The sequence below is a fragment of the Spermophilus citellus genome (genome assembly GCF_964194105.1).
Source record: "Spermophilus citellus genome assembly, chromosome: X".
In the NCBI taxonomy this organism is placed as follows: domain Eukaryota; kingdom Metazoa; phylum Chordata; class Mammalia; order Rodentia; family Sciuridae; genus Spermophilus; species Spermophilus citellus.
The window spans coordinates 70,605,130-70,628,977 of NC_138190.1; the positions used below are offsets into that span (position 1 = coordinate 70,605,130).

The 23,848-nt window shown below is 41.6% G+C and overlaps 1 protein-coding gene across 2 annotated transcripts; it reads right to left on the minus strand.

The window, feature by feature from the left end:
* Window positions 1-247: 247 nt before the first annotated feature.
* DGAT2L6 (diacylglycerol O-acyltransferase 2 like 6) lies at window positions 248-22,760 on the minus strand (the record flags this gene model as incomplete). Of its 2 annotated transcripts, XM_081276523.1 has the most annotated exons (8): window positions 248-896; window positions 1,611-1,822; window positions 4,693-4,867; window positions 6,429-6,633; window positions 6,991-7,061; window positions 7,452-7,562; window positions 20,749-20,816; window positions 22,692-22,760. In XM_081276523.1, the coding sequence occupies 8 exons, from the start codon at window positions 22,709-22,711 to the stop codon at window positions 742-744; spliced, it is 1,017 nt and encodes a 338-aa protein (XP_081132649.1). In that variant the 3' UTR covers window positions 248-741. The 2 variants fall into 2 exon arrangements, with proteins under 2 accessions (XP_081132649.1, XP_081132650.1); XM_081276524.1 differs by lacking the exon at window positions 22,692-22,760 and having other exon boundaries at window positions 20,749-20,833.
* Window positions 22,761-23,848: the final 1,088 nt, after the last annotated feature.

A 23,848-nucleotide genomic window follows, 5' to 3' on the forward strand; every position in this document is an offset into this window, starting at 1 on the left:
GTTCCTGTGTTTCTGCTTCTGTCTCCTACACTTATAGCAGCTATAGTTCCATTCCCTCACCTCTTTTGTCAGGTGTGGTGTAAAGGGTGGATGATAAAGAAGAAGGAAATAGCTTTCTACACACCAACTTTCTGGTCAGAAAAATAAATTTTAGGTTTGACGGATGCCCAGTAGTGAACTACATTGTAATTAGGAAATAGTTGTATACTGTTTTATATATCTAGAACTTTATTTTTATAGAAGAAACACATAGTTTCATGGTGGATCTGGAACTCTGTCATAGGTGAGGGAATCCTGTCTGCATGAGCCACAGTTCAGGCCCCTTGTTTACCTTGTGGCAGTCCCCAAATTGTAAGGAAAGAACCTGAGATGAAACAAGCTATCCTTCTTCTACACAAAGCTTCTAATCTTAACCCTAAATAGTAATGGTATTGCTAAGGTTTAGGAGGACAGGGCACAGTGTTTGTTGGGTTCTCATTACTTCAATTAGTTGGTTAGAGTGACTCACAAGACCTCTAAACAGGGTTGTTGCCCTAAAACTGTTTCCTTTCTCCATACTTGACTCTGTCACTTGGGAGGGGATACCATTTCTGGAACCCAGATTCAATAAGTACTTTTGGCTTGGTTGTCATCACTTCATATCCTTAAGATCCAGCTCCTCTCCACATTCTTCCTTTATTATTTTCTCTATTTGGATCCTTTGTGACTTTGTGGGTTTAGTAACAGGGAATCTGGCTCCTGTTATATGATTGTCAACTCCTGGGTCTCAGGAAGGCCATATTCAACTTTGTGTTGGTCAAACAACTTGCGCAGGGCACTGATGTAGAGTGCATGGTACTTGTCCACAGTCTCCTTGTTGGGCATTTTAATCTTGGGAATTGGCAGGGGTTCCCCAACTGTGGAGAAGGAGAAGAGAGAAGCATCAGAGTCCCCACCCCAAGTCACACTACCCTTCCCTCACTGGGGCCACATACTGACAGTATCTGGGCCCTTCCCCTTCCTTCATGCTTTTTTATTGTTGTTGATCTTTCTTTCTTTCTTTCTTTCTTACTTCCACCCTCCCTTCCTCCCTTCCTTCCTTCTCTCTCTCTCTCTCTCTCTCTCTCTCTCTCTCTCTCTCTGGGGATTGAGCCCAGGGATGCTTTATCACTGAGCTATATCCCCAGCCCCCTCCTTTTTTTTAAATGTTACTGCTGAATTGCTGAGGCTGTCATTTAACTTGTAGTACTCCTGCCTGGGAGTGCAGGCATGCACCACCACACCCTGTACTTTCTTCATTTTTCACCCCCCTACCCCTGCTCCAGCTCTATATTGGCCCTCATGTTCTGGCCACCTAATATCAACCATATTGCAGAGAACCAGAGTAAGCACAGGAGGGAGCTGAAGGAGTGTGTATGAATAATGATGTACTCATGACAGCTGTTGAATTCTCTCACCTGGGAATGGCCACAACTGTTATCTGTTTAATTGTCTTCCCCACCCTACTCTAAACCACACCTACTAGAATTCCTTTTGTCCCATCCTAGCTGTTAGTCAGATCTCCTAGGACTTGATGACTTGAGGTGGGGGGATCAAGGACCCACTCTGCCCAGGGAATGTGGAAAGCTCACCAACAGTGTTAATGGGCCGATTGAAAGGCAGTAAACCCCAGGATCCACGAGTGAGGCCCCGGCCATGGAAGATACACAAATTTATTCCCAGGGCTTTTTTAAATGCTCCCTGGATGATTTTTTGAAAGAATCTTAACCATGTGCCTTCAGGGAACGTCTCCTGATTGTGAACTTCATTCTCACCGAAGGAATAGGAAGGGACAAGGTATGCCCTGCAAAGAGAAGGGCAGGGTATGAAATCCCCGAGGAAGCAAAACCTCCCCAAGCAAAATCTCCCCCGGAAAAACTCCATCCAAGATCAGAAATTTCTCCAACCTCCTCATTATAGGTCAAAAATTTAAGCATTCAAGTATACCTGCCAGGTCCCACCCTCCCAAACGAACTGTGACAGAATGAAACTAATCTCGGACACCTAACTGCTGTGGACATGTCACTGTGAAGCCAGATTTAAAGTTAGGTAGTCAGTGTAGTTAGGTAAATCAGGTCTAATATTGAGTGAAATCTAAAATGGAGACCATGGGGGGATAGTAGGGGATAGGAAAGGTAGCAGAATACAACAGTTACTAATAGGGCATTATGTAAAATTGTGGATGTGTAACCGACGTGATTCTGCAATCTGCATTTGGGGTAAAATTGGGGGTTCATAACCCACTTGAATCTAATGTATGAAATATGATATGTCAAGAGCTTTGTAATGTTGTGAACAACCAATAAAAGAAATAAAATTAAAAAAAAAAATAAAAATAAATAAATAAAAAATAAAATGGAGACCATGCTGAGAATGACTCAGGGAAACGCAGGACAACTCATGGAATGTTAATGAAGTCCTTGAAAAGGCCCTAGGCCAAAGTCCATCCCAAAGAAGTGATAATGAAGTCCTTCCTGACCAGATTACTTCTTTGGCCCACCTGTGTCCCACCCCTCGGGCCTTTCAACCCACATTCCATCACCAAAACTATAAAAAGGGGAAACAACCGCACTTCCACGGATTCCACCTCTTGGGTCCCCTTCTTCCTCCGGGAGAAGTCTTTTCTGCTGTCCTTTAATAAACTTCTAATTTCTACTCTGACCTTGCCTCGGCGTGCTTCTTTGGTGTTATTCTTCAACACCGGGGAAGCAAGGACTCGTCACCGGTCAACAGCGGTAACAACTGCTCTCACTGAAACTCTTCCAGAACTCCTCACTGTGTACTGTAGGGCTTAGCATGGCCTTTGTGCTCCAGCTCTCCCTACTTGGCTAGCTGCCCCTTTCCCTGCTCCTTCCTTGAGCCCTGTTTAGCCATACTAAGTGAGCAAAGTTCTCTCTCATCTATGTGTTCATGCTGTTCCCTCTGTCTTTTTGTGGCAAATTCCACTTTGCCTTTCAATTCTCAGTTCTGATATTGTCCCCTAGAAGAAATTTTCTTTAGCTACCTCCAATCCCCCACCCCCAACAGTGGCTTTGGTGCCCCTCATCTACTGCTGACCTGTCTCTTGTCCTCTCACTCCCTAGCCCTGCGTTACAGTCATCTCCTTTCCTGTCTGACTTCCCCAGGAGATGGCAAGCCCATCAAAAATGAGAATAGTATCATATTCACCTTTGAATCCCAAGGGCCTAACATGGTACCTGATATTTCATATATCCTCATGGAATGCTTGAATTCTTTCTCCCTTTTCATCTGACTGGAAACTCCTACTATTTAAATTCACAGTTCAGATGTCACTGAACTATGAAACCTCTACTCTGGTTTAAAGTCTTTCCATGGAATTGACGCTCCCATAGCAATTAGTATACATCTCCCTTATGCACTTGGTTCATTCAACAAATATCTCTTGAGTTCTTTCTATGTGCCAGCATTGTTCTAGGCCCTCAGAATATATCAGTGAACACATTGGATCAAAAAAAAAATCTCTGACCTCATGGAACTTACTTTTTTACTGGAAGAGGAGGAAGATAAACACTAAAATAGCAGGTAAATAAAATAGATGATATATAAGAAGATGATAAATACAATAGGAAAACAGTAAAGCAGGAGAGTCAGGATAGAGCCATTTGAAAAGAGATGTTTCAGCAAAGGCTTGAAGGATGTACAGGAATGGACTAAGCAGCCATGTGGAGGAATAGTGCTCTAGGCAGAGGGGACATGAGGGCAAGACCCTAAGGCAAGAGTATATGTACTTGGGGAACAGCAAGGAGGCCAGTGGAGTTGTGAAGGCACAAACAAGGGGAGGAAGTAATGGGTGATGAGGTCAGGAAGGAGAGGTGGCTGAGGACTAGATGAGACTTAGTGTCCTTTAGACCCTTTTGAGGATTTTGCCTTTTGTTCCAAATAACATGGGAGCCACTGGAGCGTTTTGAGTGTGAGATGATCTGACTTATATTGAACAAAATTATTCTGGCTATAGTTGTAAATGGACTCTTGGAAGTAAGGGAGGGAGACAGAAGCAGGGAGAGTAGATAGAAGTATTATATGATGGTAATTTAAACTAGGTGGTTGTGTGAGATGGTAAATGATTGATTCTGATTACATTTTGTAATGATACATGTGTGGGTCTGTCTTCCACAATGGACTGTGGGTTTGTGAGGACCAGGTCTTATTTATTTCTAGAGCCTCAGTGCCTATTCCTATGCCCTACACATAGTAGGTATTTGATAACTGCTGAATGAGTGAAAATATATATTTTAAAAAATATATTTTTTCAAACCAGATTAGATGTTCTTCGGGTTTGTGCCTTATTCATCTTGGCAATCCTCGTAGCACCAGGGCTAGTGCCTTCCTTGCCCTTTGGAGATTCTCAGGGTCTCCCAGTGAGTAGATGGATATAGAATGAAGCCCCACTTCCCTAGACCCCCAGCTTACCAGGCTAATGGGCATAAGGTGCAAGGTTTCCTATAATTCTTTCACCAACTTCAAGTGAGAAAGTTGTCCACTGTAATATGTCTGGAGGTTCAAACATCCCCAAGGCACAGTGGTAAAGGGGTAGAAGGAAACAGAGTGAAGAAGGGCCCCCCTAACAGGTTTCCCAGAGAGGACACCATTTTGGAGAGGGCTACAGAGGTCCTGTGTCATTATGAGAAGAGAGCCCAGAACCCAGGGACCCACCCTGTCTTCAGAGCCAATTTCACAAAACCTTTGCGATTTTTTAGCAAGATGGTGGAGGCTCCTGGGCGGCACAAGAGGGCTTCTGCAGCTCCACCCACCACAATAGTCACAGCATTTCCTGAGCCTTTCTTGGTCAGCAAGTACTCCAGGGCCAACTCACTCACTGGGCATATACCTGTGAAACCAGAGTCAAGTGGTAGAAGAAACTTGGTGCAGGGTTTTTCCAGACTCTTTCTGTTGGAGATAGTTTTGTCTCCTGCTTATTGCTGTTCCCACCCTCTGTCTTTGGCCCCCATATCCTGGGCTAGACTTAGCCTGAGGTGGATCCTTAGGCCTACATGCTTAACTTGGGGGTCTGTGCTGATACAATTGGGACTATACTGAGTTCCTCTGCCTTCTTCCATCCAGAGTCTACTACATTCTAAATCAACATTCTTTGAAACCCATGAACTACAGCCATCTTCCACTCTTCTCAGGCTGACAGCACTGAAGACCCTCCAGAGTTCTTTTCTCCATGGGTGATCAGGACTAGAGCCACCATCAACATGCTTCTTCCCTAAGGGAAACCTGCCAAAGGGGAGCCATTGGCTGGTGGTTTTAAAGAGTAGGCAGACCTGGGAGCCTATCTAAGCCAAATTGAAATGAACAGTGGAAGGTGGATGACACCTTGTTGTTCAATGATAGCCAGAGTCTTTCATCACTTCTGAATCCTGTCTTTGCCCTTCACTCACCTTCTACTCTCTACTGCGATGACAAAAATTGACTCCAGGATCCAGCTTTGGAGAGAGATCCCTGCACCAGGGTCATGTCAACCTCAGAGGGAAGCAGAAGCATCCCCTAGGATTCTAGTAATTCTACTTGTCCCCTTCAGATAAATGTGTCTTACCTCTGGTGTCCAGAAGGATGAATATTCATCTAGAGAGGACATCTGTCAGGCTGCCCTGGCTTAAAGCCTGGTGTGGGGAAGTTGTCCTGATGGCATCTTATGCAAGGGCAGAGGTGTTCCAAGGAGATAAAGTTCATGAACCAAAAGTATACTAGCTGGTATGAGAGACTCTAAAATGTTTTTAAGCTACCCTTGGATGAGAGCTGTATGGATGACTGGCCAAAAGAAAGCAACTGACATCCCAGAAAAGAGTCTGGTGAATCATCCCTGATTTTTGTTTATGATTCTGTTTAATACTTGGCTTTCAACTTCTACTTTCCATTTTGGCATTGATCCTGAACTCAGCCTTCTGGTTCCCTCTGTGAAAGGAATCCTGGCAAATCATATGAATGCCTGTAACTTCCCTGGTTGCCCAATCAAATCCTGCCTCCCAGATCTCAGATGGAATCATATGCTTCACCACATACTCCTGACACTGGCCCAGTGTGTTCTAGATTCAATTTTTACCAAGTTCTTTTCTATGAGGGAATGACTGTCAGTGCTTATCAGTGTTGGAGCCCTGAGATACATTCTAAAATGGAATAATTGTACCAAAAAGAATTTCAGTTGTATGTATACATAGAAAATACTAATCAAAAGTAAATAAATGAAGGAATGTAAGGAAGATCATTAGAGGGGAAGAGGGAGAATGGGGGAAGGAGGAGGGAAAGAAAAGCAGGGGGAATGGGGATTTAAATCAAATCCCTTGCATATGTTATTTTGCCAAAATGAACCCAAGTGCTATGTATAATTTTAATGCTCAAATAAAAAGTAAGCAAAATTTAAAAGTTGAATGATTTATTATACTCACCCATTGACATTACATATTCCCGCACAATTGGGATCCAGAAGATCCCTTCCAAGGTCGCTAAAACGGGAGTGATGGATGGGAAAATCCGAGCAAAACCACTGGCCTCAGTGGCAAAGTTGATGAAGACACCATAAGAGAAAATTCCATGGGGGTGGTTGCCAATGATGTAGTTGTGTTTGGGAGAAAGGTCATGTGTCTTCACCAGCTGTTAGAGGGAGAATGAGTCAGAGCATTGGCTAGGCAGAAGAAAGAGGGGATGGGTAGACTCAGACCCCAATGGGTAGCCTATGTTTCCTTCTAGGAGCCTCACATCTTTGCTCCTTGGGATGCCATCATTGACATAGGCTTGCCAGGAATCGTAGTGGTCAAAGAGGCTAAACTGGGTTTTCCACTGTTCATCTGTTCCCCCACCTGCCCATCCATCTTGGGTCTCTGCTCTGCAGTATACCTCTGGGCCTTGACCTTCACTGATGGCCACCAGCACTCTTGAATAAATGGAACTGGATAGGGGGTCAGAGTCTGGGCAAAAAGGACCAAGGGCATCCAGAAGAAAGATAGTCACCTTTACTGGGAAGTAACTTTGGAAATACTTCCAGAGGGTCCAGTTCCGTACCCAAGCTGAATGCCTACCACCTGTGGATAGAAAAAGGAAGGGAAGAGCAGTTGTAGACTTGCCAGTCCCTTTACCTCTCCCACAGGTGAAGAGTTCTGCTGGAAGTACTCATGCCCTTAAAGGGGTCTCCTTTCCACACCTTAAAGCTCTAAGTACCATCCCTAACCCAACTCCCAAGACAGGAAGCCCCTATTCCTCTGGAGCCATCCAAAAAGTTTTTGGGACAACATCTCAAGGCTGGGGGCACCTTCTCAGAAACTCCAACCTCTTAATTCTTTCTGGGCAGCCTGGCAAAGCCCTCTGTCCCCTTCCCTCCCCACTGTATTTCCCCCTCCCCTTCATCCACTTCCTTCACCCTGAGGTTTTATCTGTGGCACAGGCAGGACCACCATTCTGCCCCCATCACTTACCTTGACTGTGAGTATTCCAATCATAAGCAAGCCAGGCTAAGGCAAGCACAGCCAAGCACCAGAATCTAGTGAACACCATGAAGTAGGGTATACTGATAATGGAAATAGTTCCTGAGGAGACACATGGGATCATGCACTTCAGTTTCTTTCCAGTTTCAGCACACCTCCCATAACTCCCATCTCCACTCCACACCAAAGGAGCAGCACAAAGTCAGAGTGGCCTCTTCTCTCCTTCTCCCCTTGTACCCTTGCCTAGCTCTTCTGTGGTCCAGGAAGACCTCTGAATTATTGGATCTGGAGCTCTCAATGGCTGAGATTTTAACAGCAGAACCATGAAGTGCTCAGAGCAGACCTTCATAAGGGGTCCAAGGACAGCAGTACTTTTTAGAAAATAGAATATCATGTTGGGCTGGTGGCTGATTATTCCCATTCTGGAACCTCAGGAAATTCTTTCTAAAATCTTGACCCTCCTTTCTTTTCTGAACCGCTAAGTCTGCGCATTCCAGAGCTTGCCTGCAGTATACAGGCTATTTGATTCTGAGAAAAAAATGCAGAATAGAAATTGCCTGACCATGTTCTGTTTTTTCCCTTTCACAGTGTTATGAAAGTTCAAACGGGGAAAAATTTATCTCTGTTAGCAAAGGAACACAGCAGGCTGTGAAATGCAAACATAATACTTCTTACAGTTCTGGGAAATGAATGCCATTTTATTTTTATGTAGTTTTTGCCATGTTGGGGATTGAACTCAGGTCCTTGTGCATTACATCTGATACAAGTGCTCTACCACTGAGCTACATTCCATTTTTAAATCTGCATTCATGGAAAAGATGGGCTAAATACACATATTGTGAATAAAAAAAAAAAAAGACCTAGCTAAGGGAATGACATCTTTAACAAGCTGCCACATCATGGTAGATGAAATTTTCAGAGAAACAAAAGAAACTCGAGTTACCAACAGGCTTGTCTCTTGCATTTGAGACATAAATGAAAATAACAGTAAAAAGACACAGTGGGCATTTCTTTAAAAACTCAGGTTATGAACAGGGCATGGTGGTGCCCACCTATATTCCCAGCAATTTTGGAGGCTGAGGCAGAAACATCATAAGTTTGAGGCCAGCCTTGGCAATTTAGCCAGACTCTGTCTCAATAATAATAATAAGGCTAGGGGTATAGATCAGTGGGAGAGCACTTGCCTACCGTGTGCTAGGCTCTGGGTTCCATCCAGTATTGCAAAAAAAAAACAAAAACAAAAATTTCTAATTAAAGGTGGTCTAAATGTATCTTGCTTTGAATAAATTTTGTTGAAATATTCAGTATTTACAATAGTGCCTGGCACATAGTAGGTCAACAAATATCTAGACTGGCTGAAAAATAAATAAATAAATAGATAAATAATTATTTTCTCTTTAAAGTCAACTTAAGTGATTAACGTTTAGTTAGCATGTGCAATGCTATTTAAATATGACATTATTTTAAAAGTGTAGCCAGATTGTGTGCCTTCTTACATATTTGGTTTATCTACCAGTCCTAAGGTAGCCTAGGTGCCCTTACCTGGATAAACACCACCTTGTGGAATTTATTGGAACTGCAAGTGTGGCTCTGCAGGAAACCAGAAGTGCAATCTGAGAACAAGCCTTCCAGATCCAGCCTGTTTGAATATCATCAGTGTAACGCGTGGTGACAAAAGTGGGATTGTAGGATATCGTGAAGATAAAGGGAAGATCGGTAATGTAGAAGAAGGAGACTGAGAGGCAGAGTAGAGGGATGGGTTAGGGGAGGCAATGCAGAATGAATTGTTTAAAAAATATTATCTGCATATATAAATATACCACAGGGAACCTCACCTTTATGCATTAGTAAAAAGAACCAATTAAATATAACTAAATAGCTAGGTGTGGTGGTGCATGTCTGTAATCCCAGTTACTCGGGAGGCTGAGGCAGGAGAATTGCAAGTTCAAGGCCAGCCTCTGCAGCTTAGGGAAACCCTAAGCAAGTTAGCAAGACCCTGTTTCAAAATAAAAAATAAAATGGACTGGGGATGTGGCTCAGTGGTTAAGAGGATGGAAAGGAAGTCTAGTAGAGTAGAGCTTCAAAATAGAATGGAGAGGGGAGGGAGAACCTGAGGAAAAGGGGAAGATCATGAACTGAAATTGAATTCCATGCATGTATGACTTTGTCAGGAGGAACCCAGCTACTGTGTACAACTATAAAGCTCTAATAAAAGATAAATAAATAAAAATAAAGAGAATAAACAGAGGTCCAAAGTAGAAAAGCTAAAGATCACAAAACAAGGAATTTCATGACATAAAGCAAAGGCATCTGGGGAAGGAGTGATGAAAAATAAGCAGGCATCTGGGGAAGGAGTGATGAAAAATAAGCACTTGTGTGTATGTGTGTGTGACACTCCCTTAGGCACGACATTGAGACCAGGAGACAGTTCCAACATCTTGTTCACAGTCAAGTGAATGAATGTGAAGAGGATTATCAAGAATGAATTTCAGGGCTGGGGATGTGGCTCAGGCGGTAGCGTGCTCGCCTGGCATGCATGCGGCCCGGGTTCGATCCTCAGCACCACATACCAACAAAGATGTTGTGTCCACCGAGAACTAAAAAATAAATATTAAAAAAAAAATTCGCTCTCTCTCTCTCTCTCCTCCCTCACTCTCTCTTAAAAAAAAAAAAAAGAAGAATGAATTTCAGGGCTGCAGATGTGGCTCAAGCGGTAGCGCGCTCGCCTGGCATGCATGCGCCCGGGTTCCATCCTCAGCACCACATACAAACAAAGGTGTTGTGTCCTCTGAAAACTAAAAAATAAATATTAAAAAAACTCTCTCTCTCTCTCTAAAAAAAAAAAGAATGAATTTCATATACATAGGTTACTTTTTTAAAAAATTGTAGTGCTGGGGATTGATCCAGAGTCTCAGGTATTCTAGGCAAATACTCTATCACTGAGCCACATCCCTAGCCCCACAGGTTTCTAATTTAGTTTGTACTGAGGCCAACCAAGCCATTCTAAAAGATGTGCAGTTGTAGCTCATCATCATTCTAATTTGCATTTCCCTGATTGCTGATGATGCTTACCAGCTTTTCCTTTGCTTATCTGCCTTCTGTGTTTCCTCTTTAGTGAAACTTCTGTTCAAATCTTTTTGCCCATTTTTCAATTGGGTTATTTGTTTTTTTACTATTGACTTTGGGAGGTGCTTATACATTTTAAATACAAATCTGTTCTGGTATGCGATTTGCAAATATTTTCTCCCAGTCCTTGTCTATCTTTTATTTCTCTTAATTGGGGGGGGGTCTCTTTCTTAGTGTGAAACCTTTTGATTTTGATGAATTTATTTTTTTCCTTTTGTAAGTTGTGCTTGTGTACGTGTGTGCATGTGTGTGTGCATGCATGTGTGTGTTTGTGTGTGTGTGTGTGAGAGTGTGCATGTGGTACTGAGAACTGAATCCAAGACTGTTCTACCACTGAGCTGCATCCCCAGCCCTTTTATTTTTTTTTGAGACAGGGTCTTATTAAGTTCCTGAGGGTAGCCAGAACATATGATCCTCCTGCCTCAGCCTCCTTCCTGGGATTATAGGGGTACACCAACATGCCCAGCTTTGGTGAATATTTTTGATGTGCTATTTGATTTGGTTCCTTCATATTTTGTTGAGAATTTTTGCTTCTTCTATTTTCTCATTAGGAATATGGACCTAGAATTTTATTTTATTGTAGTTTTCTTGCCTGCCTTTTATATCAGGGTAATGCTGGCCTTGTAAAATGAGTTTGGAAATGTTCCCTCCTCTTTAGTTTTTTTTTTTTTTGGAAGCATTTAAGAAATGTTGAGTGCCAGATACTGTGGCACACACTTGTAATCCCAGCTACTTGAAAGGCTGAAGCAGGAGGATCTCAAGTTTGAGGCCAGTCTTAGTAAGATCCTGTCTCCAAATTAAAAAAATAAATAAAAAAGGGCTAGGGATGTAGCTTAGTGGTAAAGCACCCTTGGGTTCAGTCCCCAGTATTGCAAAAAATGTTATTAATTCTTCTTTGAATGTTTGGTAGAATTCAGTCATGAAGCCATCTGGTTCTGGGCTTTAACTTGTTGGGAGATTTTTGATTATTGACACAATCTCCTTACTCATTATTGGTCTGTTCAGATTTTCTAATTCTTCATGATTCATTCTTGGTAGGTCATATGTATCTAGGAATATATCCATTTCTTTTAGGTTTCCAATTTACTGGCATGTGATCATTCATACTAGTCTTATGATCCTCTGTATTTCTGTAGTATCAGTAGTCATGTATCCTCTTTCATGTTTTATTTTATTTGATATTATCTCTCTTTTTCTTGGTTAGTCTAATTAAAGGTTTGTCAAGGACTGGGGTTGTAACAGTGATAGAGTACTTGTCTTGCATATGTGAAGCACTGGGTTAGATCCTCAGCACCACATAAAAATAAATAAAGATATTGTGGTCCATCTACAACTAAGAAAAAAAATTAAAAAGGTTTGTCAATGTTATCTTTTCAAAAATCCAACTCTTGCATTTGTTGATCTTTTCTATTATTTTTTCTAGTCTCTATTCCATTTATTTATACTCTAATCCTTATTATTTCCTTCCTTTTGCTAACTTTGGACTTAGTTTATTGTTTTTATAGTTTTTGAACTAAAAATTAGTATGCTTGAGATCTTTCTTTTTTCTTTATGTGTTTTTTTAGAGAGAGTGAGAGAGAGAGAGAGGGGGACAGAGAGAGAGAATTTTAATATTTATTGATTTTTTCTTAGTTCTCGGCGGACACAACATCTTTGTTTTTGTATGTGGTGCTGAGGATCGAACCCGGGCCGCACGCACGCTAGGCGAGCGCGCTACCGCTTGAGCCACATCCCCAGCCCTCTTTATGTGTTTATTGACATAAATGTTTTTATTGTATTTATTCAGAAGTATTTCACTCTTTGATGATATTAAAGGGGTACTGTGTTTTAAAATTCTACTTTCAGTTGTTCCCCTATTTTGATGCTGTTCCTTTATTTTGAATACTATCTCCCTGCTTATCAAATCCTATCTTTCTGCTTATCAAAATTTCCTCAGCTTTCTAGACTTAGCTTAAAGTACACTAATTTGGTGATATCTTTGCTAATCCCCTGGATAGAATTAAAGCTTTCCTCCTCTGCATCCTTCTAACATGCTGTGTTCCTGTTTGTCACTGTTCCATTTAGTCTGCTTGTGTAGCTAGTACCTCATATGTCTGGCCCTTTCCCTGTTATACATAACTTTGAAAGTAGTCATTAGCTTGGGACCAAGCACAGGCAGATGACTCATGATATGTATTTGTTACATTGAATTGTAGTACAGGGAGAAGTTCAATTTCAAAATTATCCAAGTGGCAGGTGAAAGTTAATAGGAAGAAAAACCACAAGTGCCCTTCTTCCAAATAAGGAAATGCCATCAGAGGTGCGTGTGTGTGTGTGTGTGTGTGTGTGTGTGTGTGTGTAAGGCTGTGGGTAACCAGTTATTTCCAGTATAAGCTGGAAATGAAGGGTGAAAACATTATGTTTCAGGGTAATGAATGAAAGTTTTGGCAACACCTGTCAAATGGAGTCAGTTGGCCCAACGCTTGCAGAAATCCAAGAATGCAGCTGGTTTGTCAAAGAGGATTTTCAGTGGCTTTAATGATTATAAGTGTAAGAAACTACAGTAGTAAAAGATAATGTAATAATTCAGCAAACATTGACTGGAACTGCCAGACACGTGGTGCTTATCTGTAATCCTGGTGGCTCAGGAGGCTGAGGCAGGAGGATCGAAAGTTCAAAGCCAAACGCAGGGGCTGGGGATGTGGCTTAAGCGGTAGCGCGCTCGCCTGGCATGCCTCAGCACCACATACAAACAAAGATGTTGTGTCTGCCGAGAACTAGAAAATAAATATTAAAAAATTCTCTCTCTCTCTCTCTCTCTCTCTCTCTCTCTCTCTCTCTCTCTCTCTCTCTCCTCTCTCTTTAAAAAAAAAAAAGCCAAACGCAGCAATTTAGTAAGGCCCTAAGCAACTTAGTGAGGCCTTGTCTCAAAATGAAAAGGGCTAGAGATGCAGTTCGGTAGTTAAGTGTCCCTGTGTTCAATATCCAGTATAAAAAAAAAAAACATACATTGACTGAGATTGCCTCATATGAAATTGCTGTGCTCAAAGTCATGAGGAGATCATTGGGGACTGGAAAGAAGAAGAAGGGAGTAAGCTTTGAAATAATGAAAGTAATACAAATTTGCTCCTTGATCCTGTGTATTGAGCATTTGCTACGAGATAGCAGTCTATTCAGTACCTAAAGTGAAATTATCTTATCTAATCCTCACAATCCTGATAAGTAATTTTATTATTACCATTTCAAAGATGAATAAACTGAGGCTCAGAGAGATCATATATCTTCACTCCAAACTTTGGAAAAAAGAAAGTAGTTGGCATTTATTAAGCATTATGTACCAAAAGCTATTTTGAGCACCTTTGTGCATTAACTCATATTAATATATGTAGAAAACGAAGTTCCTGCTTTCAGGCACTCTAGGCTTCATGTGAATGTTAATATTTAAAGAAGAAGGGTAGGAGTTTGACTGATTGGTGGAGGATAGGCCTTCCATGCACAGGAAGTGCTTGAACAAATTCCTGGAGATGATAGAGTCCAAGGCCTTTGAGTAACAGTACAACCTGCAAAACTACAAGAAGCATGAGGAAGCCATAGAACAGGAAGTGAAGCTGAGAAAGAAGCTGTAGGCATTAGAGCTGAGGAGTAGTGAGTAAACACTATTAAGCAGAGGAATGGCTTAATCATATCTGTATTTTGGGAAGACAACTTGGAATAACTGTGAGAACCATAGAAACTGTAGGCAGGGAGCTGGGGCTGTAGCTTACATGCCTAGCATGCACGAAGCACTAGGTTCAATTTCCAGGACTGAAAAAAGGGAAGAAAGAAAGAAAAACTGTAGGGCTGGGGATGTGGCTCAAGCGGTAGCGCGCTCACCTGGAAAGCGCGGGGCGCTGGGTTCGATCCTCAGCACCACATACAAAGATGTTGTGTCTGCCGAAAACTAAAAAATAAATATTAAAAATTCTCTCTCTCTCAAAAAAAAAAAAAACTGTAGCCAAGGAGATCAGCTAAGAGTTTTAGTGATTCAGGTGAGAGGCAATGGGAACCCAGAATAGGCTACTCTATATCAAACCAGTTTGAAAGATGCCAGGGGAAGTTAAAATTTCAGCCTAAGGCAGTTGTAGGGAGGATGGAGAGGGAGCAGGGAAGGATGTCTTGACGGGGCCTGTGGGGGATGCTGGGAATGCATTATAGTCCTTTATCTGCTTAATTTTCCAGGAACTAGTTATAGTTTTTCTTCCTGAGGTGCAACGAAATTAAAGTCTATGGTATCTACCTTGGAAGTGATTGTCATGCATCTGTGGGTCAAGTGCATGGTTGGCAGTCTCATGATGTGGTACTATGGTTTGAATGTGTCCCCAAAAATTCATGTGTTGGAAACTTCATCTCCAATGCAACAGTTTTGAGGGGTGGGAACTTTAAGTGTTTAATAGATTCATGCTGTCATTACAGGAGTGGCTTCCTGATAAAGGTGAGCATGGCTTCCTCTTGCACCTCCCTGTTGCATGTACTCACTCTCATTTCTTGCTTTCTGCCTGCCATGGAATGATGTGGCAAAAAGACCCTCTCCAGATGCTGGCACCTTAATATTGGATTTTCCAGCCTCCAGAACTATGAGCTAAAAATACTTCTATTGTTGATAAGTTATCTAATCTGTGATACTCTGTTATAGCAGCAGAAACTAAGGTAAGCTGGTTGAACTCTGAGTAACATTAATTTCCATGATAGAAAGGAAGAAAACCACCATCTGTTGAGAATTTTCTCACTTCATTGATGATCAGGATTTTTTTTTATGGTGGTGGTGGGGTTACTGGAGATTGAACTCAGAGGCACTTTACAACTGAGCCACATCTGCAGCCCTTTTTATCTTTTACTTTAAGACAGGGTCTCCCTAAGTTGTTTATGGCTTCTGTAAGTTGTTGGGGCTGGCCTCGAACTTGAGATCCTTCTTCCTCAGCCCCTTGAGCTGTTTGGATTATAGGTGTGCACCACTGTACCCAGGTTTAGGACATTCTTGAGAGACTGGCACTATGTATGCTCTGTTTCTACTATGGTGGAGTGCTCAAGATCACATAAAAAATAACTGAGAGTTGCTTGCAGAAGATCTTGTAGCAGTAGATGGCAGAACTCTGGCTGATCCCCAAGACTATATTCTATTTTTTTGTAGTATCAGAAACTAAAATTTAGAGGGCAGACTCCCCCATGTTATATCAGAAGGATGTGTAAAGAAGAGAAAAAAGAACAAGAGTTGAACTTAAAGGTTTCTGCTTAGGAAGAAGGAATATGGACAGACCATCAATTTAGTTTCAAGTTCTTCAAATATAACCTATAACCCCCCCAAAAAATAGTGTCAAGCTAATTCATGTCCTATTTAACCACATCATTTCTTTCTTTTCCTGACTCTCCTGATCCACTCAACCATTTGTAATATTTTTTCCCTGACACCCTAATATCACTTTATCATGGCTCTTTCTTTTGCTTACCACAGCCTATCTGACATTATAGTGATTTGTGTATGTGTCCAGCACTGGCATATAAACTATGCACAATGTTAGAATGAATGATTCATTTATCTCTGTTACTAGAGAGTAAATAACATGTAATTAACTCATTTGTAGTCTCAGAAAAGGCAGTCCAAGGTCTTACTTATATTTAGTGCTTGCTCTATAACTATTGGAGAACAGATTTTAATCTCTGTAGACATCACACCTTGTAGATGACATAGCTAATTTGGTACTCGCCAAGACCCAGGATTCTTCTAATATCTAGAATAATCACTAAATGAACAGAATCGGGATGTTTAACATCTAAACTAGTAGAGAAAGCCAAATGGAATAATAATAAATCTAAAAGAAATCAAGAGCCAGGCATGGTGGCACATGCCTGTAATCCCAGCAGCTCAGGAGGCTAAAGCAGGAGGGTTGCAAGTTCAAAGCCAGCCTCAGCAATTTAACGAGGCCCCAAGCAACTTGCAAGACCCTGTCTCAAGTTAAAAAATAAAAAAAAGGCTGGGGGTGTAGCTCAGTGGTTAAGGGGCCCTGGGTTCAATCCTGGGTACCTAAATAAATAAATAAAGAGCACATGAAAAGATGTTTAGCATCACTAATCACTAGAAAAATGCAAGTCAAAACCACAATGAAGGGCTGGGGTTGTGGCTTAGTGGTAGTGGTAGAGCTCTTGCCTAGCACGTGTGAGGCACTGGGTTTGATCCCCAGCACCACATAAAAATAAACAAATAAAATAAAGATATTGTGTCCATCTACAACTAAAAAACTATTTTAAAAAACACAAATATCATTTCATACCCATTATTTTAAAAAACACAGATATCATTTCATACCCATTAGCATGGTTATAGCTGCTTGTGGTGATATGTACCTGTAATCCAAGTGTCTTGGAGGCTAAAGCAGGAGGATCACAATTTCAAGGCCAGCCTTGGCAACTTAATGAGACCCTAAGCAACTTAGTGAGATCCCTGTCTCAAAAAACATAAAGGTCTGGGGATATAACTCAGTGGTAAAGTGCTCTTGGGTTCAATCTCCAGCACCAAAAAAAAGTGCTGCTGAGGATGTGGAGAATTAAAATTGAAAGCAGAAAATCAGAGTCTTCAGGAGATTTTTATGTACCTATGTTTTTTTCCCCTTCAATACTAGAAATTGAACCCAGGGACACTTCACCACTGAGCTACATCCCCAACCCTTTTTATTTTTTTAATTTTGAGCCAGAATCTTACTAAGTTGCTTAGGATCTCACTAAGTTGCTGAGCCTGGCCTTGAACTTGCAATCCTCCTGCCTTAGCCTCCTGAGTTGCTGGGATTACAGGCATGTGCCATCCCACTCAGTTTAAGCAGTCATGTTGAGAGCAGCATTATTTAAAGTAGCCAAGAGGCAGACATATCTATCAATGGATGAATGCATTGACAATATTTAGTGTATGCATATAAGGTAATATTATTTAGCTTTATAAAGGAAGGAAATTCTCTACTTGGGAGGCTGAGGCAGGAGGATCTTGAATTTGAGGCCAACCTTAGCAACATAGCAAGAACCTGTCTTAAATTTTTTAAAATATTTTTTAGCTACACATGGACACAATATCTTTACTTTGTCTATTCATTATAAGTGGTACTGAGGATTGAACTCAGTGCCTCACACGTGCAAGGCAAGCGATTTACCACTGAGTCACAACCCTAGCCCCTTAATTTTTTTTTTTAAAAAAAAGGAAATTCTGACATATGCTACCATATGGATGAATCTTAATAACATTATGCTAAGTGAAGTAAGTCAGTCAAAAAGATGAATACTGTATGATTCCACTTACATGTGGTACCTAGAATGGGCAAATTCATATACAGAAAGGAGAACGGTAGTTGCAAGTAGTGGAAGGAGAGGAAATTGGGTTGTTAGTGTTTAACACATGCAGATTTTCAGTTTAAGAAAATGAAAAATTCAGGAGATGATTGATGGTGAATGTACTGAACATTACTGAACTGTAAACTTTAAAATGGTTAAAATGATAAATTTGCTGTTCTGTGTATTTTATCACAATAAAAAATAACCTTTAAAATGTAGGCAAAAGACAACATTCACATTTATAATTATGTGATTTCACTGATGACACAACCATGCCATCATGTGTCCCTAACATGCCCACTCCGGTCCTCCAGCTCTTCCAGGACCACTGGAAGCTGGAGAGATTTAGCATGAAGAAGGCTAACCCTCACCTTCTTGGTCCCTTACCTATTCAGTTGCCTGATAGTCCCTCAGTTCTTTCCCTGCCCAGAGACAGTGTCCTTTGAAAGGGGAAAAGGAATATAAGAAAAAGTACTTCAGGAAGTAGTGATTTTTTCTGGGAGAAAAATAAGACCGTTTTAATAAGGAGAGCCACCCCAGAAGACCAAGATAATCTGGGCATTTGTGTTCAAGTATTATATTAAGGCCTTCGTGTGTAGAAGAGACCATGAGCCTAAAAGGATCCACAGCTCCTCCTCTCTCCTATTTTTTTTTTAAGAGAGAGGGAGAGAGAGAGAATTTTTAATATTTATTTTTCAGTTCTCGGCAGACACAACATCTTTGTTGGTATGTGGTGCTGAGGATCGAACCCAGGCTGCACGCATGCCAGGCGAGCGGGCTACCGCTTGAGCCACATCCCCGGCCCCCTCTCTCCTATTTTTAACTTTTATTTTGTTTTGAGGTGCTGGGGTTGAACCTAGGGCAAGTCAGGCAAGTGCTCTGCCACTGAGCCACGCCCCCAGCCCTCAGCTCTTCCTCTCCTGACCTCTTTCCCTTGCTCTCTCGCCTCTATTTGCTCACTCTTTTGGGGTTCCAGACTTGAAATGATGGCTGTTAGTGCTATACCAAGTCTCTTAGGAAATTCCCTTGCCACTCACTTTTCTAGCTGAGGACTGGAACTTAGCAAAGGGGTCTCTTTGAGGAAGTTAAGGCAGAATGCAAAGGAAAACAAAAAGAAACTGAAAAACTATAAACAAATAAGTTTACAAAAATTAACTTTCTTTTCTTTTTACAGCTAGAGTCAAACCATTGATGAGTTCAGGCATGATTCCATTTTACTGTCTATCTCTCTATCATCTATCATCTATCTATTTTATTTTTGTGGCACTGGCAATTGAATCCAAGGGTGCTTCTACTACCGAGTTACATCCCCAGCCCTTTTTATCTTTTATTTTGAATTAGCATCTCCCTAAGTTGCCAAAGCTAGCCTCAAACTTTTTATCCTCTTGCCTTAGCCTTCCAAGTAGAGAATTTCCTTTTTAATAAGGTATAATAAATCTTTATCTTTTGGGGGTGCCATGGACCTCCCTGGAAACCTGGTGATACTTATGGACTTCTTCTCTGAAAAATATTTTTAAATGCACAAAATAGGGCTGGGGTTATGGCTCAGTGGGAGAGCGCTTGCCTAACACATGTGAGGCACTGGGTTCAATCCTCACCACCACATAAAAATAAATAAAGGAGGGGCTGGGGCTGGGGCTCAGTGGTAGAATGCTCGCCTAGCACATGCGAAGCCCTGGGTTTGATCCTCAGCACCACATAAAAATAAATAAATAAAATAAAGGTATTGTGTCCACCTACAACTAAAAAATAAATATTTAAATAAATAAATAAAGGTATTGTGTCTATCTACAACTAAAAAAAATTTAAATGCACAAAATAAGGTTCACACACATGCAAAAGTAGCCCATTATATTAAAATACAGTTATCACAATATTCCTTCAAAATATGATATTAGTAACCAATATGGATTTCTTGGTTTATGCATAAATAACCAGATCTATCAGTCTTTCTAATAACTACTGGAATTTTGAAGCAGTCATGGGCATAAATGAAATTTCAAGATGCCTGTAACAACTTTAATATGAAATGCAAATCTCTGTGGTGTCTGGTGTTTACAAAGTCACAGGGGCTGCTGACACTTCTGGGGTTTATTGCCTACATTCATCATCAAAGGATATGCTCCATTTCCACTAGAGGTTAGCGAAAGGAAAAATGTATTTCTTTCAAGCCAAATTCAAAGTCCTGTAATTACCCTCAAATTCTTGGTCTGCAGACCCCTGGTTAAGATCCTCTGTTCTAAGGGGTCATATAGCCTCCCGTGGATTGGAGCCAGCTGTTTTCTACCTGTTTATCCTTCAGAATGACATTATTTTTTCTCATTCTGTTTCCAGGCTTGGCCCTCTAATTGATATCCCACAAAGCCCTGGTTTCTAGCTGGCCAGAGCTTGTGTCTGTCAGCCCATCCGTTCCTCATTGATGACTGTTGTGCCCTCAGTCCACCAAACAATTGGTCCTTTCTCAAAATTCTGTTCAATGAGTTACTAAGGTAGCCCTGGGTTTTTCACAATTCTCTCTCTCCAGTCTCATACTAGAAAATCACTTCATGTCTTCCTAGTAATACCAGCTTTGCAAGCCACCACCACCTCTGTCCTATGCCCAAATGTGATTCTTTTCAGCCTGCTTAATAGGGGACAGTTCCTAAGAAGGCTGAAATACTCTTTAAACAAGAAAAGCCATAGCCTCACTCTTGGCCTTTGTGCCACCAGTCCAGTCCTTCCCCCCATGATGGGGGAGAACAATCAGATGATCACATCAGAACCCTCCTCATCTGGGGGTGTCTGACCTCTTGATGTGCTCCCATGTGCTTCCCAGCCCTTGGAATTCACTCACCTAAAATGAAATAGACTGGAATCCACTGCATAACAGAGAGGGTTCGGAGGCCCTCCAGAAGATTTAGCCTGGAGAAAAAGGTCATGGTCACAGTGCTGTTCTGTTGTGGCAAGAAGCCCAACCAGAAGCTCTGAACTTCTTAAACTGAGTTGATTATAGATGCTTTGCTATAATCTCTTATCACTTAACTGCAGGAGTTTTGTCAGCCTTGACCACACCTTTCCTCCAGTTCACTACTTATTTGAGGCCCCACCCCAACTTCCTACACACGTCTGGTTGCAGGTCAGACTATCTCATCTCTCCAATAGTTTCCTTTCTCCATGTATGCCCAATTTAAATGTGGCAGAAATGGCCTTGGATGGCTTTATCTGTGGTGAGGTCATGTGTGATAAATGAGTGCACAAAGACCAGATTAGGCCTCAATCAAGGACTTCTGAAAAGAAGCACACCATCTATCCCTGCTCCAAGAAAGGGACCTGGTAGTTGGGCATGGTGGTGCATGCCAATAATATCAGTAATTTGTGAGGCTGAGTCAAAAGTATTGCAAGTTAAAAGCCAGCCTTAGCAAGTTAGTGAGACCCTCGACCACTTAGCAAAACCCTGTCTCCAAATTTGAAAAGTGCTTGAGATGTAGGTCAGTGGTACAGTGCCCCTGGCTTCAATCCCTAGTACTGCAAAAATAAATATATATATATTTTTTTTAAAAAGACAAGGGACCCGGTAGTCATATTTGTTTCTGCCCTAGTGGCTGTTATGGTTCTTCTGCTGAGAGTTTCCTAGTCTACCTAAGACTGTTTTTCTGCACAAATAACTAGACTTCTCTGATCTCTCTTTGTGCCTCCATTCTCAGAGGCTATGTATCAGCAGCCAGATCCAGTATGGCTGAGTGGGAGGAACATTGCACAGAGAGCAGACTAGCTTCCAGGCCTAGCTGCACCTGTGAAAATTCCCTTTGGAAATTGGTCTCTCTCTCTAATGCTCCCTGTGAGCATTTGCTGTTGAAAGGCAGCATAGTGGTTAGGATCATGGAGTGCAGAGCCAGACAGCTAGAGTTCAAATCTCAGCTCTGTCATTTACAAGTTGGTGAACCACTATGCCTTGATTTCCCCCATCTATAAAATGGGGATAATGACAATATTTACTTAACAGGGTTTTACTAAGGATTAAATGAGTGAATGAATGTAAAGTGCTTAGCACAGAGCATGGTACACAGGAGGCACTATATAAGTGTTTCCTGTTTTTATTGTTCATTTAATTTAATTCATGGCTAATGAAAAACTACTATGTTTCAGGTTAAAAGGCTTTATTCAGCACACAAGACTTTGGAAAATCAAAGATGGCTCCCAGGTCCCAGTCCTTTGGATTTACTTTTTTTTTTTTTTTTTGGTCTCTATTTATTGAGTGACTACTGTTTGCAAGGCACTGTTACATATTGAGGATTAAATGGGGGATGAAAACAGACATGGTTCCTGCCTTTATTGAACTTACAGCCTAGTGGAGGAGACAGACATTAAAACCAAAAAATGAAAGGGACTGTGGATGTAGCTCAGTGGTAGAGAGCCCTCGAGTTCCATGTCTAATATCAAGAACAAAACAAAGCAAAAATCACAACAAAATGTCTACACACTGGAGTTTGTGATGTGTCCTATAGAAGAGGCCAGTGTTCCCAGCCTAAGGCATTAAATAAAGACAGAACTAAAAAAAAAATTGTTAAATGTAACTGAAAGGGTTACTGAGAAAATCAAATGTAAAAGTAATATCAAGTGTTCTTTGAGTGCAAGGGACATTGATGCCTTATCCCTTTCCGGGAAAAATAATCACAGTTCTATCTTGTCATCTCCCACTCTGGTTTGGCCTCTCTGATTAGAATGATTAACATGACTCATCAAAATTGAGCTTAGAGAACTTTTTGGTATGTCAGGGTGTTCCATTCCCCCATGTACCTTAGAAGGCCACCTGACATGCCATGGCTTCTTCTCTTCCTCTTCTTTCTTCCTCCTGGGCTAGCTGGGGTTCTCAAGCTGCTTCTTAGTGCTACATAGAGAGGGAGATGTGTTGGGATATGTCTGCTCAGAATTTTCAAGGGAGACAGGAAAGAGGTAAGAGAGGAAGGCCTGGGTCTTCTAGGAGAAAGCAGATATGGAGGGGCCTGGAATACCCAGGACAGACCTACGATGTCAAGAGCTCCAAACTCCTTACAGAACAGGTTTCCCTTCCCCTCCACTTTCAGGGAGGCAAATGGGGGAGATCTAGAAAGGGCTCAAGGTCACACTTGGAGCCAGAGGCAGGGCAGGGCCAGACTGTTTTCTGTCTCTGTTTTCCTAATACTGGGCTCAGGGCTTGGTGCAGAGAAGATGCTCAAGTAATTTCTTGTGGAACCGATAAGGGAGATCAGAACTCCTGGTGCCCCAAACATGCTGGCTGAGCTGGAGCACTCTTAAGCCTGATGGACTAGTGTGACATAAGCAGCAGGGAAAATAGAGCAGGAAGAAGAGAAGCAGAACCACAGAGAAACCCTAAACCTCTAGCACTCAGGATTTTCCAATTTCATTTCTACCAACCAACCAAAACTTGGCAAAGTAAGCAGAAATGAAAGAAAGGTGGCCATGAAGCACAAAGATCTGTCAATTTCATTTGCAACTGTTTGAGGATGACATGATTTGCATCTCGAAGAAACTCACAATTCAGCCAGGTTTGGTGGCGTACACCTATAATTCCGGACTCAGGAGGTTGAGGCAGGAGGATCAAAAGTTCTAGGCCAGCCTTGGCAACTTAGCAAGATCTGTCTCAAAATTTTAAAAATAATAAAAAGGGCTGGGGATGTAGCTCAGTAGTAGAGCACCCCTGGATTCAATCCCCAGTACCAAAAAAGAAAAAAAAAGAAACCCACATACTAGTGTGGGAAGTAGATGGAAGAGATACACCTGCTCAGGGTGCTGTGGAGTGCGAAGAAGAAAGAAGCACCCATCAGCTCCAGGGTAGTCAGGGAAGACCCTGTGGAAGAGACGACGCTGCAGTGGGGTGAAAAGGTCTACAGAAGGACAGTCCAAGAAAGATGGCAATGATTTGGCCAACTGGAAGGAATTGCAACTTGGGATAA